The following is an 18,594-nucleotide window of genomic DNA, read 5'->3' as shown; positions in this document are numbered from 1 at the left end:
ATAGAGTAGAGAGCCAGGCAGGTCACACAGAATTCTGTGCATTGGAGGGTGAGCCATAGGTGTGCCTACAGAGTGCCATGGGAATGCAGGCAGGGAGGGGCCCTCTCTGCTGGGCAAAGTGGGGAGTCTCCTGAGGAAATGCCCTCTGAGCTGTGTGGAAGGGTGTGCCAAGGCAGAGATGCCCTGGGAAGGGATTCTAGGAGGCTGGCAGTGCTGTCTTGTAGATCAGTGAGAGCCTGTCCTGGGTCTGGATCAGAGAGAGGTGAGATGAGAAAGGCAGGCCAAAAGTATGAGCTTTGTCGTGATCCTTTTCTAGAAACATAAACACTTATTCCTCCATATGAAGGGAAGAATGGACTTCCCCATCCAGAAGGTAGAGGAGGGGCCTGGGAAGAGAGGTTTCTGGGAGGCAGAGTTCAACTCAAGATTAGGAAGAATTTGTGATCAGTCCTACCCAGCAATGGGCAGGCATGTGCAAGCAGGAAGCAAGGCATGTGGGAGCGAGTAGGGAGAATTTATAAATGGGACGGAGCAGGAGACATGAGCTTGATTCCCAGCCTATGCCCAGGCCATGCCCGCCTTACCCAAACTAGCTCAGAGGGCTGGTGCTGGCTCTCACACCTCAGGTCTCCTCCCAGAAAAGCCCTGTATGTTCAGTTCAGCTCTTGGCTGCCTCAAGAACTCCAGTTTTGCCACAGTTTGCCCTTGAAGGGATAAGGGGGGACAAAAGGGACAATTGGATAATATCTTCTGCTAGCAGTTTAGAGAGCTAGCCAATTTTTAAAAAATTAAATGAATGTGTATGTGCATATGTGTGTGTATAGGCATTGTGTAAAGTATTGTGATTTGATTTCAAATATTATTCTAAGAATAGCAATCATTATTATAATAATTATAGCAATATAATTATTATTTGCTTTTATATATTTATATTTATTATATTATGCCAAATATTAAGTCTATTTGGAATGTTCAACAAAAGCAATTTGCCTCTGGTCCACATTGTCGCCTGTCTCTTCTGGACTCCCCTTTGGGATCCTGATTCTGAAAGGTTGAAATTAACATTGAGAAGTGGAGCCTGGGACCCCATCTTGCCTTCCCATGGGGCCTGGCCTCAGGCAACTATGGACATTCTGCCAGGACTTAATTTTGTAGCATGCTGTGGGGTTATTTATTTATTTTAAAACTATTTTTTCAAGTTATGCAAGTTGTACGCACACATATTCATGTTTAAAAAAATTTTTTTAATGTTTATTTATTTTTGAGAGAGAGAGAGTGTGTGAACAGGGTAGGAGCAGAGAGAGGGGGAGACACAGAATCCCAAGCAGGCTCCAGGCTCCAAGCTGTCAGCACAGAGCCCAATGTGGAGCTCGGACTCAGAGCTTGAGATCATGACCTGAGCTGAAGTTGGATGCCCAACTGACTGAGCCACCCAGTTGCCACACATACATATTCATGTTTTAAAATGAAAATTAGTAAATTAGTACAGAACCTAGGAAGCTGCCGTCATAAGTGACCACAAGTGGCCTATAAGGTACTTCATGCTCTGGACCTCTATTCTCTGCCTTAGCTCATCTCCCTCCTCCCCTCAGTCATGCTGTGACCCATATCCTTACTGTCTTCTAACACACCCACCACAGGGCCCTTGTACTTGCTTTCTTCTCTGCCAGGAATGCCCTTCACCTGCATATCCCCACTGCTTACTCTCCAAGCTCCTAAAGGTCACTGTTCAAATATTATTTAAAGAGAGAGCTCTTCCCAGACCATCAGTATAAAATAGCACTGTCACTGCCATTATGCTTTAGCTCCCTTAACCTAATTTGGTCTGACAACATTTATCATCACCTGGCTTATTACATATTTATTTGTTGCCTGCCTCTCCCTACTAGAACGTAAGTTCTATGAGAGAATGCAAGTTCCATGACTTTTTGTTGTTTCTACTATATGCTTAGTGCCTGAAATAGTGGCACATAGTAAGTGCTCAGTAAATAGTTATAGACTAAATAAATGAATTAATGAAGACCACAGTAAAAAGTAAGAATCACTCTCTCTTATGTGCTCACTCCCTTCCCACATTTCTCAATTCTTAGCACTGTAACAGTGTGTCCTTCTAGAAATGTTCTTTGCATGTAAAAGAATACCTAGAGGTTTCTGCTTCTAGTTAGGAGATAGAAGGATTTGAAAAACTTTTGGTAATGGGAAGCAACAATACTTTTCAATGGGACTAGCAAAAAGTGATAGATGCAAAGAAGTCTTGATGAAATATATTCCAGAGAGAAATGAGCCCTTCCCAAGGATAGCAAAAAACTATTCTGCCAGGACTTAATTTTGTAGCAGGCTAGCTTCCTGGGGAATGGGCGGATGTAGGTAGATGTAGGAGTGGGTTTTTTTTTCCCCGTTGAAGATGCCCATCTGGAAGGACGGGTGTGAGTAAGGGAAGTAGGGAAGGGATTGCAGGAGTTGGGAATACTGTGTGCAGAGATAGCGCTGTCTGGGGACCAGTGCAAGTGTGACTTTGGTCTGGAATGGAGGAGTAGACCTGCGAAAGACAGAGAACTGACAAGGAGAAGCCAGCAGGGCTTTATATACAGCGTGTGCTGGTAGGAGGGATTGGAATCTGAAGGACCCTCGGGTTCAGTCAGAAGACATTAACCACACGAGGAAGTTGAAAAAGGAAGATTTCATGTAAAGAATTGCTAACTACATAAAACATGCTTAACTACTGAAAGAGGTAAAGGAGAACTCTAAAGTAGTAACTGCAGAAAGCAGTACTAAAGCTGACAGAAACTAAGTGATGAAGGAACTTAGACTCAGAGGAAGGGGCCCCTGCAAGGCTGAGATTCAGACCTCTGTGGAAACGGTGTGTTGACACACATTGGAGATTGCCTCCTGCTGAAGCAAGGACCATCCTCCCTCTCTAGGAAACACTGCCAGGGCCCCTGCACGCTGATCCATTTGCCCCCAGGTAGAAAAACAAAACACGGCAGGAAGAAAACGTCCCTTCCTTCTCTTTCAGGTTTGCAATGTCTTTCCAATGCCCTCTGTTGACAGGGTCTAGCATCAAGCCAGCTGGCAAGGGAGAAGTGCAGTCTGTAGAATCACCCCAGGGTCACAGAATAGGGCAAAGAAAGATGGGTTTGTTGCTGAAGCCATACATTAAGTGGCACAAATTACATACGTAAAAAATACACAAAAAGACCACAAATTCATCTCTTCCTTTCTGAATTTTGCTAAGATAGCACCAGTGGGGGAGGGGCTCACAGGCAGAGAAAAATCTTGCAGTTTAGACATTCTCCTGGGTTTTGGACTCTGGGGGCCCTGTAAGAGTTGAATTCAAAAGTAAACAGAGAATAGAGGACACTGGTTAGGAGTTGGGCAAATCAGAGGTAAACCCGATCTGAACAAAGTAGCAGCCCAACATCAAGTCAATTCAACTCTGAGCAAGTGTGTTCCATTTGCAACTATTTTTCTATACACAATTCCTGGAGTACAGTTTTTAAAAAGAGACACATGTAAAGAAACAGAGAAATGTTAGTCATGATCCAGAAAAATTCAGACAATAGGAACATGTCTACAGGTGGCCCAGGCATTGGAATTATCAGGTAAGTACTTCCAACTAATTATTACAAATATACTAAATAAGGAAAAGAGATGGATATTGCAGAAGAGCAAAGGAAACTCTAAAAATAAAAGCAAGTGGAAGTTGAAATCCTAGAACTGGAAAATAAAATACAAGACATAAAAAAAAAATCACTGGATGGGCTTCATAGCAGAATAGTGACTGAAGAACAATGGATAAATGAACTTGAACCAACTAGGAAAGAAAGCAATGATATATAGCCAAGAAGCCAAAAGCAGGGATGGAGTGGAACTCTAAAAAATGACTCAATTAATATAAAAGAAGGCAAGAAAAGAGAAATAAAAGACAAGTAGTACACAAATAGCCAAATGGTAGGCTCAAAGTTAACTCTTTCAATAATTATATGAAATACAAATGGACCAACCACTTTAATTTAAAGACAGTAATTGACAGACTGCATAACAACAACCAAAAACTTAACCGTGCTGGCTACAAGAGACACGTTTTCAACGTAAAAATCGAAAATAGGTTACAAGTAAAAGATCAATGAAAGAGAAACCATGTAAACATTAACCGTGAGAAAGACAGAGTGACTATATTAATATTATACAAAGACTTAAAGACGGGCAATTCTATCAGAAATAAAGAGGGGCACTCATAATGATAAAAGAGTCAAATCATCAAGAAGGTATTAAAATAGTAAGTGAGGGGCCCCTGGGAGGCTCAGTCGGTTGAGTGTCCAACTCTTGATTTCGGCTCAGGTCATGATCTTACAGTTTGTGAGGTCGAGCCCCACACAGGGCTCTGCACTAACAGCATGGAGCCTGCTTGGGATTCTCGCTCCCCCTCTCTCTGTCACTCCCCCTGCTTGCTCACGTGCATGCATGTTGTCTCTCTTTCTCTCTCTCTCTCTCTCAAAATAAACAAACAAAAAAACCTCTCTTAAAAAAAACTTAAATGTATTTGCACCATAATAACAAAGTTCAAAATACATGTAGCAAAAGCCATCAGAACTAAAGGGACCAGGGCCCTCAGGTGGCTCAATCAGTTAAGCATCTGACTCTTGATCTCAGCTCAGGTCCTGAGCTCAGGGTCATGAGTTCAAGCCCCATGTTTTGCTGGGTATGAAGCCTACAAAAAAAAAAAAAACAAAAAAAAAAAAACTAAAGGGGCAAATAGACAAATTCACAATTTTATAGTTAGGCAGATTTACAATTAGATACAATTAGATTTACAATTTACAATTAGATTTACAATTAGATTTACAATTTTAATATCACCTTTTCAGTAATTGCTAGAACAACTAAGACAAAAATTTATAAGAATATACAGAATTTAAACAGCACTATCAACCAGCTTAACCTAATATTTATAGAACACTATATTGTACAACTGCAGGATACTCATTCTTTTCAAATACACGTGGAACATTCACCAAGATAGACCAAAAGCTGGTGTATGAAACAAGTCCCAATACATTTCACAGAAATGAGAACATACAGAATGTTTTAAAAGTCAATAACAGAAACATATCGGGAAAATTTCAAATATGTGAAAATTAAAAACAAGCTACCAAATAACCCTTGAATTAAAGAAAAGATTATAAGGGAAATTAGAAAATATTTAAACTGATGGAAAATGAAAAGAAAAGGGGCGCCTGGGTGGCTCAGTCAGTTAAGCGTTCGACTTCTTCGGCTCAGGTCATGATCTCGTGGTTCATGGGTTCGAGCCCTGCGTCCGGCTCTGTGCTGACAGCTCGGAGCCTGGAGCCTGCTTCAGATTCTGTGTCTCCCTCTCTCTCTGCCCCTCCCCTGTTCACACTCTGTCTCTCTCTGTCTCTCAAAAATAAATAAATGTAAAAAAAAAAAATTTTTTTTTTTTTTAAAAGAAAAAAACCTAACATACTCAAACTTGTTGGATATGGCTAATGGAGGGCTTGGAGAGGAATTTATGGTTTTTTTTTAATTGTTTTTTTCATGTTTATTTAGTTTTGAGAGAGAGGGAGGGCATGAGCTGGGAGGGGCAGAGAGAGAGGGAGACAGAGGATATGAAGCCGGATATGTCTCTGTGCTGACAGCAGAGAGCCTGATGTGGGGCTTGAACTCACAAACCGTGAGATCATGACCTGAGCTGGAGTTAGAAGCTTAACCTACTAAGCCACCCAGATGCCCCAGGAATTATGGTTTTAAACAATCATATTAGAAAAAGAAAAAAGGTCTAAAATCAATTACTTAAACTTCCACCTTAAGAAGCTAGAAAAAGAAGAGCAAATTAAACCCACAGTAAGTAGAATGAAGGAAGCAGTCAAGTCAAAAGCAAAAATCAGTGGACCAAAAAACAGATAGTAAAGAAATATTAGCAAAACCAAAAGTTGATCCTTTGAAAGATTAATAAAATTGATACTGTCTAGCAAGATTGATTAAGAAAAAGAAAGAAAAATGCAAATTATCAGTAGAAGAATGGAGAGAGGACATCTCTACAGATATTAAAATATTAAAATGATAATAAGGAAGTTTTATGAACAATTTATGCTAATAGATTCAACAAATTCTTTGAAAAATACAACTGTATCAAATCTGTTGCAAGATGAAATAGAAAACCAAAATAGTTCTCTATGTTTTAAATAAATTGAATTTATAACTAAAAACCTTCCCACTAATAGAACTTCATACTTAGATGACTTTCTTGGTGAATTCTATCAAATATTTAATTCAGAAATAATACCAGTCTCACACAAGTTCTTTGAGAAAATAGAAGAGAACACTTCCATTTTGTTTTTTGAAGTCATCCATCATAATCCTGTCTCCAACCTTGACAAAGGTATATAAGAAAAGAACATTAGAAACCAATATTCCTCAAAACAGAATAAAAGATAGAAATTATTTGATCATCTCAATAGATGGAGACAAAGAATTTTACAAAATTCAATGTCCATTCATGACAACAAAATAAAACAAAACAACAACTGCTAGGAAACTAAAAATAGAAGAGATTTTCTCAACCTGATAAAGGGCATCTTGTATATGCCTAAAGATAAATACCATACTTATTGGAAAATTTTCCCCTAAGAACAGGACCAAGCCAGGATGTTCTCTTTCATCATTTATGTTCATCATTGTCCCAGAGGTTCAAGCCACTATAGCAATGCAAGAAACAGAAATTAAGAAAAATTGAAAGGTAAAAAGATTGGAAAGAAAAAAATGCAATTTTTAATTCACAGATCAGTTTGTATATATAGAAAATCTGAAGATGTGTATAAAATGTCTCACTAGATCCGGTCATTTAGAAGTAGTTTAGTAGCAGGAGACAAAGTCAATGTATTTCTATATAAAAGCAACAATTGGAAAATAAAGAAAAAATGCCATTCCGATAGCATCAAAAAACAAAATACACTTAGTAATAAATTTAACAAAATGTGTGCATGATATCTATACCAAAAACTACAAAACATTTCTGAAAGAAACCAAAGTCATAAGTAGACAGAGAAATATGCTATGCGTATGGACTGTAAGACTCAAATTTCAATTCTCCCCAAATTGGCTGTCAGCGGGTTTTTGGCACTTACATGGAAACTCAAATGAAAATTATGAAGTAATCATGAAAAAGGGAAAGCAAGAGGACTCACATTACCTAATTTTACTATAAAGTTATAGTAACCATAAGAGTTGGTATTAACATAAAGATAGACACATATGTCAATGAAATAGAATAAATAGTCCAGAAGTAAACTAAAATTCACATGGTTGATTTTGAAAAAGGCACGAAAGCAATTCAATGGAGAGAGAAAAGTCTTTTCAACAAATTGTGTTGGGGGACTGAATTTCTATATGTGGGAAGAAGGAATCCTGACCTGTATCTCACACCAAACACAGTAATTAATTTGAAATAAATCATAGACTTTAAACTATAAGCAGGGGTGAGAAAAAAAAATCTTGGAGAGGACACAAAAACCAAAAATCATAAAACAAAAATTTGCTGTATTGGACTTCATAAAAAACAAAAAAACAGAAACACCCTTCTGCTTGTTAGAAGACACTATTTAGAGAATGAATAGGCAAGCCACACAGTGTTTTGTAGTATATATATTTGACAAAGGAATTGTATCCAAAACACATTAAGAACTTCTACAGTTCAATACTAAAAAAAAAGGCAAACATAATAAATATTAATAATATTCAGGGAAAGGACTTGAACAGGCACTTTAAACAGAAGATACATGAATGGCCAATATACACATAAAGAGGCGTTCAATGTCTTTACTCATCTAGGAAATGCAAATTAAATTCTACCAGGTTGGAATGGCGAAAATGAACGACCGCGCCAGCATCCCTGGGAAATTGCTCAGCATTTCCTTATAAAGTTAAACCGAAACCTAGCGTGTGACCCAACAATCCCACTTCCAGGGGTTTACTCCAGAAAATGAAAACATATGTCTGCAAAAGACTTGTACATGAATGTTCTTAGCAGATTGATTCAAAATTGCTGAAAATTGGAAACACTCCAAAAGGCTATCAACAGGTAAATGGATTAACAGACTGTGGTATAGTCATCTGGTGGGATACTACTTAGCTGTAAAAATAAACCTACGGTATATGTAAAAATAGGTTTATGAACTAATAAAGCCAGCTGCAAAAGAGCACAAATTGTATGATTCCAGTTTGCGAAGTTCAAGAACAGAGAAAACTAATTTTTGGTGATAGCAATCAGAACAGTGGTTGCCTTTGAAGGAGGGGTGTTGACTGGAAGGAGGCATAAAGGAAATTTCTAGGGTGATAAAAATAATCTCTATTGTGATTAGGGTGTGGGTTACATTAGCATATATACATTTATCAAAACTCATTTAGCTGTACCCGTAAGACCTGTGCATTTCACTGTGTATAAATTATACTTCAATTAAAACAAATGTTTTTAATTTGGAAAATATAAATTTAAATGGAAAGCTTCATTTGCACAAATTAGCCTGGGAATAAAAAAAATATAGTAATATTACAAGAAGGGCTATCAGAGTTTCATCTTCCCAGAGGATGTAGGACAAAAAATGCCTTTCAATGATAGCAAAGACTTCTACAGAAAATCATATCTGACTTAACACACTACCAGAGCTGATAAGATAAAAGGCAGTATTTCCCCTAATTGAAAGGTTGCTGTATACCTCTTGTACTGGATGAATAGTGTCCATCTGGAACCCCAGAATGTGTCTTTATTTGGAAATACGATCTTTGTAGATGTAACTAGTTAACATGAGGTCATAATGGATTAGGGTGGGCCCTAAGTCCAATGACTACTGTCATTATAAGGAGGCCATGTGGAGATACAAAGACACCAAAGAGGGATAAAGGCCAGGTGACAATGGAGGAGGAGTTTGGGGTGATGTTGGACTACTAGCCAGGAATGGCAAGGATTTCTGTCAACCACCAGAACCACCAGAATAGAAAGATGCATGAAACAGATTCTCAGATTCTCCTTCATGGCCCCAAGAAGGAATCAACCTTGCTTGAAACTTTGATCTCAGACTTCTAGACTCTTCGCTTGTGAGAGAACAAATTTTTGTTGTTTTAATCCACCACATTTGTGGTGATTTGTTACAGTAGCACTAGGAGGAGGCTAATACACTACTCAGTAAGTTATCAAAGCATAAAGTGTTAAGTATTCAACAATCTGATGTACTCAAGTAGATTTTAATCAGTAAACCAAACAAAGTACGCTCTGAAAAATGTGTGCCTTTTTTTTTCCTTTTTTTGGTATATATTCAGATAATAAACAACTGAGATAAGTGCACATGCCCTTTGGCTACTTGTAGAGTTGTTTTCTTTTTTTTTTTTTTTAATTTTTAAAAAATATTTATCTGAGAGAGAGAGAGAGAGAGCGCACACAGCAGGGGAGGGGAAGAGAGAGAGAGGGAGACAGAATCGGAAACAGGCTCCAGGCTCTGAGCTGTCAGCACAGGTCCCAATGTGGGGCTCGAACTCATGAACCGTGAGATCATGACCTGAGTCAAAGTCAGACACTTAACAGACTGAGCCACCCAGGGGCCCCTGTATTGTTGTTTTCTAATGGAACAATAAATCCTGAAGACATTTCCCTATGAGCACACAGAGAGAGGCCTGAATGTGCCCCTTTGGCCTGCTCTGGGACCAGGGAATTAGTCTTTCTGAAGACTGCACTGTATTGTAGGATGTGGATTTACCATGATTTACTTTGCCATCCAGCTCAATTAGATGAAGGCTTATTAAATGCCTCATCCTGAGCGCTTCAATTTAAATCTGTTCAATTCAATCCAATCCCATGCAAACCAACTCAATAAGCATCTACTGAGCACCCTCTTTGTGCAACCACTCTGCTATGATCACATTTTGGTTCGATCTTGATTGACTACCTCTACTCTTCAGGTCCCGTAGCAAAGACATTTCTTGAAAATCTACTATGAAATATAGCACAACAAGAGACTGATAAGAAGACCATAGTAAAAAGGGATTGATGTTTGAGATGGATAAAATATTCCTCTTTTCCTACGCCGACCTTCTTATTTTAATAGGCTCTAATGTCCTTACTTCATTGGGCTTCTTAGGATTTGGAATTTGTCCCAGATAGAGAGGTGCAATGCAACCTATAAATAAGTGCCAGAAGAGCCGAAAGCAGAAAGAACGGGATTCTGTCTGATTCCCAAGGAGAAAAACACAATCCTAGGAGCAGCCAGGAGCAATCCAAGTGTTTTCTCTTGCAGTTATTCGGCTTGGGTTGTGCTTGTTTGCCCAGTAGGCTTCCCACTTACTTGTTCTGTTTCATGTGCATGCAGGCGCTTCTTGGTCTGCAGAATAAGTAAATAGTCACTGGCTGTAACATAGTATCTCATTCAGTTCTTGAGTTCTGAGTTATCATCCCTTTGATAAACAATTTAAATTCTTGGCTCAGGGTGAGAATGCAGTACCCAGGAGATGGGGATTCTTGGCTCAGGGTTGAGAATGCAGTACCCAGGAGATGGGGATCTCCGGCACCATGGATGAGGCTGCATACGGTATCCTGCTTCTGCCTTGCAATGCCACACGGGATAATCTGTCTCTCCTCCAGGCTAAACGTCCTTAGTTACTTCTGCTCCACAAAGGGAAGTCTCCATATGCCCCAATCTCTCCCCTTTTGGATGCAATATTTCTTCTAATTCTTGTCCCAGAAACAGGTGTAAAACTCCGGGTGTTCTGCAGACAACAGGGGTATTGTTTCCCTTGATCTGGACACTATGCAATTTATATTGCTATGAGGTTTTTGATAAAATGGGCCACCCCATAGCCTAAATAAGACTTGTTATTAACTAAAATTCCTAGATCTTTTCCCCACAGGAAACCTTTCCTGTCAAGTCTCTCCTGGTATATCTGTGAGCAAGATAGTAGCTATTTTATCCTTTTAAGCTTTCATTTGCTTGAGTTGGTCCATCTGAGTAAAACATTTTGAACCTTAATTCTGTAACCTGTGGCATCAGTGTCCCTCCTAGACGTGTGTCGTCTGCTTATTTGATAGGTCTGTCTTCTAAATCTTCATCCATGTCACCAGGGAGAATATAACTGGAGGCTGTGGTGTACCATTAGAGACAACCAGCAGGTTGGTGTTATCATTAATCATGCAACTTGGGGCCTGGGTGGTATATCTTTAGTTATGATTGTACCCAAAAGCATTATCCTGTTAACTAACTGATCCATGAGGTATTCTTGGGAAATTTTGTCAAATACCTGTGGCAACCAACACAGGCCATGGTTATAGCATTCCTCTGATTTCCAACCTAATTTCTACCCCCTTTCACAAGTACATCTAGCTAGGTGAAGCCTTAAACTTCAAGGGGATTTGCTCTTAGAAAGCCAATGTTCCAATATTAGTGATTATCACTTTCTTTTATAAGAGCTTACTAATTTCCACATCCAGAATCCAACCTGTTTTGAAATGTGGGATGCACTATGCCCCTCCGCTCTTTCAGTCCTGCTCTCCCATCTATGATTCTTGAAAATTTCCAACCACAGCTCTGAGACCCTCTTTGTAAACTCCTGCAGCACCCAAGGGGATGTTTTGTCTGAGCCGGAAGAGATTTGAGCTCATTGGAGTGATCAGCAGTTTATCAATATCCCTGCCTCCCCTCTCTGTGCTGTGTTCCACTGCTTCCAGTTTGAGATCCTTTGCTTTTCTGTCCTAAACTGATAGAAACAAATAGTTTCTGACATGTCACTGCCACTTGAGTACTCCCCAGTCTATTTTGAGCAGTAGGCTAATTCTGTCCTTGTTCTGCCTAGTCTGAAAAATAAAAATTAACCCAACAAACGACACATCCCTGTATTCTTTAGTGCTTTTTGTGACTGTCAGCTCCTTCTGTGTTTTGACTTCTGCTGAGACTTTTCTTCCTGCCTTCTTTCTGCCAGTATGAAAGGCTTGTCCTAGATTAGGCATGCTGCCGGCTGCAAGCGTTTTTCTGTTTGCATCGTGTCCTGATGCCCCTTTGTGTCTCCAGGGCCTGACACAAATGCGTTGCACCTTGTAAGCGTTCAATAAATATTCATATAGATGCGGATTTTTCAAAAGGTAAACTTTGAATGCTAATTAAGAATTGATTTAACTGTTGTTATATGGCCTCAGGAGACCTTTGAGAAGGGGAGAGGATTTGGAAAGTTATCCAGGAAGCCCCTGTTTGCTGACTGCTAAGCCACTGGAGAGGAGTAAGACAAAAGAGTCGTTCTCTTTTTCCTTTTTTGACCTTTCCTTTAGCAACCAAGAAGTGGAAGACCACAATTGCATTGTTATAATGCACTCTTCCCTCCCTTTCCTTTTATGAGTCAATCAAATCATATTTGCTGAGGATTCACTGTGTGCAAGGCCACAAGAAGTCCCAGAAGCTTTCGCCCAGCCCAGATATGGTGGTAATAACCTCACTGACTTGTCTCGGGCTGTGTGCAAGGCTTCTAGTCTGCAGGAGTCAGCTTTTAAAAGGCAGTATCTCCGGGCCAGAAAGAAAAGCCTTGGGAGAGGACACTCCTTGGGGCTCAGCATCCTGTTAATAACCAGGCCATCCCAGGTGCCTGTGGAGACAGGCTGGACTGCGCATTAGCTGTGTGACCTCTGACAAGACACGGAGCTTTTCTGAGTCATCACCAGTGTAGATTTGACAGACTCTTTGTCTGTATAATGGGGGTACCTAGCAACACTCGCCTTAAAAACTTGCAGTGAGAATTCAACAAAGTAACATATGCATGCATATCTGCTTTATTAGTTCATTTATTCATTCATCTGCTATCGGTTGCTTTGTTGGTCCTTCAGCAGGGCCCTGTGCACAACCGTGTCTACCAGAGACTGCGCTGGAGGGAGCCAAGGGGATGCAAGTGTGAGGGAAACAGTTGACGAGGGGCTGTGTCCCAAGGCTGGGGTGCTCTGCGGGGAGAAGGGCTTGCTCAGGGAAGACCTGAGAGATAAACTTGGCTGTTTTGCCACGGGCTGGCAGGCCTGGCCCACAGCGATCTGTCTTTGTGGTCACTGCCTACCACCTTGTCTGGACGGTGTGCTGTGACCACTTCACCTGCTTGAGTGACCTGCGAGTGTCACTGGGCTCAGAGCCATCCTGGGAGACTGAGACTGAGAAGCTGTGTGCTAACAGCACAGGCGTGGAGGATTCAGCTGTACCACATGCCAGTGGGACCCCCCTGGAAGGGGTCACAGGTGTGTGCACAGGCCTGTGTCTGTGTGTGGGGGGGCAGTTTGTAAATGAGGAAAGGCTGGAAGTCAAGGACACCTGGCGACCTGTATGCTCTGCTTTCCTTCCCTCCTCCTGAGAGTGTCTGGGAACGGGATCTTCCTGGGCTCATCTCCATGTCCCCTGTGGTCTCTGCACAGAGCCTGGTACACAGTAGGTGCCCAGAAAATATTTGTCAGATGATGCAAGGGATGAGACAGGTGGGAAGAGTCCATTTCTGGCCAGCGTTTCCCTTCTGAGGACCCAAGAAGTTGCTTTTTGACCCTGGTCTTGTAGTTCCAGGAAGCCCATGGGGCCACCAGTCTGTATAAGTGTAGCCTTTGGGGGACGCTGGTCAGAGAAGCAGTGACCTGCTTACCATGCCCGGGATGGGATGATGCTGTGACCACACTTAACAGGACAATTGAGAAGCTTTGTGATCCTGGGTGGTCAGAAGCAAATTAGGAGACTACATTTTGTTTTCCTCCCTTTAAGTTAGAGAAAAACCATCTGGGGAAAGTTCCCTTGTTCCAGCCCTCCCTTCTCTTCACAGACGTGCTGATAGTTCGCACTCCTAATATTTGAAGACCCTGGGGTTTTTCTTTGTGAAATAAGTGGGGAGAGTGAATCAGCCTGTGACGACTACATGTGCAGGTGGTGTGGTGATCCACCCCACCTCTCCGCCTCATGGCTTTCTAGAGAGCTGTAGAACCTCCCAATGCCACAGTGTCAGCAGCGGCCTCACACCAGGAAGCGGGTATAATCTAGATGGGAGACAGCGCTCTACGATGCCCTGTGGGAAGAGGTGAGGAGTGTGGTGTTCTCCAGACACATTTGGGTGTCCTTTTTCAGCGCGGTAGATAAAAACGAACGCTTTCGTTGTGTGCTGTCTTCGGGGACCTCGCAAACAGGTTGGTCGGGAAATAGAGTTCTTATTGGCAACCTCTTCTTTGCAGAGGGAACCGAAGAAAAGAATTACTTGTCTGGCAACAGCAGTAATTTATGTCGCACAGGGCTTTGCAGATTATGAGGGGTTCTCATGGTCGTTTTCTCATCGGATCTTCATGGGAGCCTGGCTGTGTGACCAGGACACTGATGCCCGAGAGTCACGCTGCCACTCTGCTTCCTTCCTTCTGTGATTCGAAGCTGACTCTCCTGATCCCTACTTACTGGCCCCGGATCACCTGCTTGCCTCCCTGACCCCTCAACCACAGAAACATGCTCCTGTCCATCGAGGAAGCAAAGCTCTCATATACCAAACACTGAGGAATAAAATCAGTTTCAGGTTATCTGTGTTTGCTGTCTTTCATCTCTAAAAGGCATCTCTCTCTCTTTGACTTGCACAAGAGGTGGGGGTGTCGGGTCCTGGGTTGTTTCCATATTTGTTTTCTGCTGAGGACTTATCTTACATACATGGGTCCAAAGTGTGCAACTTTCTTAGACAGTGAGTTCTTTGAAGGCAAAGTCAAGTTGCTACATTCATTACATAGCGCTAACAATGTGTCTTAGACACTTAATGTTTTGTGGAGAGCATCATAAGGAAGATATTATTGTTACCCATTGCTACCCTTCAGTGTGAACAACTTTGTGCCGGGAAATTTGCGGGAAAATGTCTGCCACGGAAAGGTTACTGCCTCAAGAAGCCTTGGGGAATTCACAAATCCCCAAGACTGGTGAATGGATTCCCACCACGAGGCATTGACTTGGAGAGTTGTGATTTGTGCTATTTGAATCTTATTGTTTTATTGTTAAAGCTTTAAGAATGTTTCTTAGCAAACTATTTGAAAGGAACCTAGGCCTACAGTTGGTTTATATTACAGAAAATCATTTTGAAAAGAGAGTTTGCCTTGTAGATAAAGACCGAACTAGAAACAACCAGAACACCAAACCACGAGTGCTTTCTCAAAACTCAATGTGAAGTGCAAAGAGAGAACAAAACAGGAAGTAGTGGTTTGCGAAAAAAGAAAGAAATACTTGTAGCTGCCCTAAAAAGTGCCTTTCCTTACACTGTTGGGTGTGAGTTCTGCCACTGACAGGAAGCCGCTGGCTCCAGCTCCTAGCAGAGACAAGTGTCTTCCAGCCAGTGCTGTCCTATTGCTGCCCACAGCTACTCTTTAACAAGCCTTGACAAACATGCGGGTTGGTCTAGGGGCGCCTGGGTGACTCAGTCGGTTGAGCCTCCGACTCTCGATTTGGGCTCAGGTCATGATCTCACGGTTTGTGAGATCGAGCCCCACATCAGGTTGTGCGCTCTCTGCACAGAGCCCTCTCCCTCTCTCCCTCTCTCTGTCTGCCCCTTGCCACCCTCTGAAAACAAATAAATAAACATTTAAAAAGCTGGGGTCAGTCTGTACGTCGTAGGTGCTGATTAAACACATGTGCTCTTCTCTCCCTCCAGTCATCGTGGGCTCAGCAGGTGGCTGGGTTGTCTTAGCCACCTAGCCATTCGTGTAGTATCGGTGCCATTTCTTTATGGAGGACATGGCGATGTGGCTTGGAGGGTCAGGTTTCCCTCCTGTCCCCCTAACCAGCCCCATTGCCGGCTCCTTACCTGCTCTCCGGGGCTGACCCTGGCAGGCAGTGGTAGGGATTTGTGCAAGGAGCCTTGGGGTGGAATCTGAGTTCTGCTCACGGATGGGCAATCTCACGCGAGCTCCTTGGGCTTCAGAGCCTCATCCGTAAACCAAGGGCAATAATGCTTATGTCACAGAGTTTTGGGGGAAGATAATAGAGGTGAAATAGATGAAGGCCCATCTTGGCAGCATGTGGCACACTATGTCTTGCTGGCGTGGCCTCGTTAGAAAGCGGTTATCACCGACGGGCCGAGCCTGGTGGAGCCAAGCGCCTTGGGCTGGATCCTGCTGCCTCAGTGCTGGGGAGTGAGAGAAGTCAGAGAAGAGGGCTTGGGTTGCCACTCATTCATTCATTCATTCGATAAACATTTGTCAAATCCTTAAGATGTGCCAGACACGGAAATAGCCAGAATACATTGATCAAGACATAGCATTTCCTTCAAGTAGCTCAAGTATATTGGGAGAGATGGACAAAGTCACAAATAAGTGGAATGTCATGTTGGGGGTGCTGTGGTCGAAATTGTTCAGTCACAGCCACAGAGGGGGAGACAGAATAGAAACTTTCTGTCCAGGCAGAGGGGTAGGGGAGGACCCTTTGGGAAGCCACCTCCTTGAGAGTCACACTAGTCTTTGAAGGTGATTCCTTTTCATCTAGCAAGGGGAACGTCTTCTCATTCCAGGCAGAAGCTGATGCTTTTTGAAGAGAGGCTAGAGATAGAGCTCTCTTGAAAAGCTGAGCAAAGGTCAGCCAACACCCCTTCCCTGACGCCAGCCTTAGAGAAAAACCGTGACTGGAGGCCCCAAAGTAGAGGTGGCCGAGGAGAACCTTTGTGATTGACTTACCATGAGTTCTCTTCTACCTTTTATTCAGATTAGAAGCAGGCCACTTTTATTATTCCGCTCAAGCCCCTGAAAGCCTTCTGGAATGAGCCAGGCGATGGGGATAAACTGCAGGGGCTGCACACAGGGGAGCCCTTCGGCTTGCATGTCCCCTAAGGTCAGTAGCAAAGGGGGAGGGTGCACAGATCCCTCAGGGAGTGCCCGCTGCAAAGACCTGGCGAGGGGGGTGGAGAGGAGCTGGCAGTCCCCAAGCTCTGGCTTTCCCTTCATCATCCTGTGACCCCCAAGAACCTCAGCCCCACAGGACCTCTTTTCTCCGAACGTTCTGGGCTCTTCGTCCTCATCCTGAGGATATGCGTTGCTTCAGAGCTGTGCTCCTGCCCGATATTGTACATGTATCTCTTCTCCCCTAGTAAGTGGTGGACCTCTCAAAGCGGGAGGGGACCTCTCAAAGCGGGGGTGCCATGGCTCCATCATGGCACCTTGGAGACTTCGCACATCTCCACATAGGCCACTCAGGCAAGGCGTGACCACACACGATCTAAGTCCTGGCAGAATCCTCGTGAATCCAGGCAGAATCCCTCTTGGAGCATGGAGCCGCTTCCTGGTCCCTAACTGCCCAGGAGGCTGTTGTTGGACAGTTTCTCATTGCCTCCTGGGTGCCGATGAGCTGTGGGGCTTTTGCTTGGCTCTCCTTCAGAGTACAGCTACAGACTCTGAGCCCGCTCCTTGGCTACACCTTTCATACTGCAGTCATCTGGCCCCTTTTGTTTCTGTGTCGTCCTGTGAGACAAGGGACACGGGGGAGCTGGCACTCCTCTTGCTTTTCTGTCTATGTAAGTAAGAAACTGAACTGGACAAGGGCTTGTTGCCTCTTTACTGATTGACTCTGCCAGTTTTACTCAACAGGGAGTTTAGAGATCTAAACCTGTGCAGACAAGGGGCAGAGGCCCAGAGGTTGAGTGACCTGTCCCCATCGCTCAGCTGATTAGGAGCTGAGCTAGGACTGGAGGCTGACCTTGTAAGTCCACAGTCGTTTCCACTAGCACCTAATTCTATGTCGTATGTACTATGAACTCTCACTGAAGTGGTTGTTGATCTGATCAATCACGTCTTTGCAGTTATTTGGTGTCCTGGTGTTCCAGTGCAAATAAATGCTCACAGCCCTGACACGTGATGAGTGTAGCACCCACGTGTCACATGTTGCTTGTGCTGTATAGCCCTTCCAGGGTTCAGAGCACCTGGCCCATCTAACCTCCTACGTGCTGGTGCGGCTGGCCCTGGCTGGTCAGTGCCCACAGATGGCAGAGCCACTCTCTGGAAGAGGTCGTAGATTTTCATTCATTTGTTTGTTTTTATATAAAAAAAATTTTTTTTAATCTTTAATTATTTTTGAGAGAGAGACAGAGTGTGAGCAGGGGAGGAGCAGAGAGAGAGGGAGACACAGAGTCGGAAGCAGGCTCCAGGCTCTGAGCTGTCAGCACAGAGCCTGACGCAGGGCTTGAACTCACGAACTGTGAGTTCATGACCTGAGCTGAAGTTGGACGCTCAACCGACTGAGCCACCCAGGCGCCCCTGTTTTTATATTTTTGAATACACACAAAATACAGCAGGTGGAAAACAGTGTGCAGAGAAAAGTCCCTTTCCCTCTCCAGTCCCTAGATCCCAGCCCTCCCACACCTCCCACCTCCAAGAGACAACTGCTACCACCTTTAAGCATTTCCAGAGATATTTCAAGCATGTAGAAGTGTATATGCATGCATACGTGTGTATATATTTATGTGTCTTCCTCACCCACCATGTAATAACATGCCATACATGCTACTGTGTAAATGTAAACATTTATCCTGAAGGTCATTTGCTCTCATTTTACGTAGCCATGATTCTGCTGACCACAGCAA

At 42.9% G+C, this 18,594-nt stretch overlaps 1 protein-coding gene across 9 annotated transcripts in view; it reads left to right on the top strand.

The window, feature by feature from the left end:
• Positions 1-18,594, top strand: part of SCML4 (Scm polycomb group protein like 4) — a 119,341-nt gene that overhangs the window by 21,344 nt on the left and 79,403 nt on the right. For 2 of the 9 annotated variants that reach the window (XM_042986915.1, XM_042986913.1), the window contains exons 1-2: positions 6,969-9,199; positions 11,093-11,173. The exons of 3 other annotated variants lie outside the window; for them this stretch is intronic. Coding sequence is in view for 1 of the 6 variants with exons in the window: in XM_042986910.1 (XP_042842844.1) it covers positions 14,049-14,085 (37 nt within the window). In the remaining 5 variants the exon portion in view is untranslated. Of the gene's footprint in view, positions 1-6,968; positions 9,200-11,092; positions 11,174-12,193; positions 14,086-18,594 lie in introns of those variants that run through there. 4 more of the 9 variants (XM_042986918.1, XM_042986912.1, XM_042986910.1 and 1 more) reach the window with 3 other exon arrangements.

Source organism: Panthera tigris, chromosome B2, assembly GCF_018350195.1.
Source record: "Panthera tigris isolate Pti1 chromosome B2, P.tigris_Pti1_mat1.1, whole genome shotgun sequence".
Lineage (NCBI taxonomy): Eukaryota > Metazoa > Chordata > Mammalia > Carnivora > Felidae > Panthera > Panthera tigris.
Note: the sequence above shows the minus strand (reverse complement) of the source record. Positions and strands in the feature narration are given on the sequence as shown.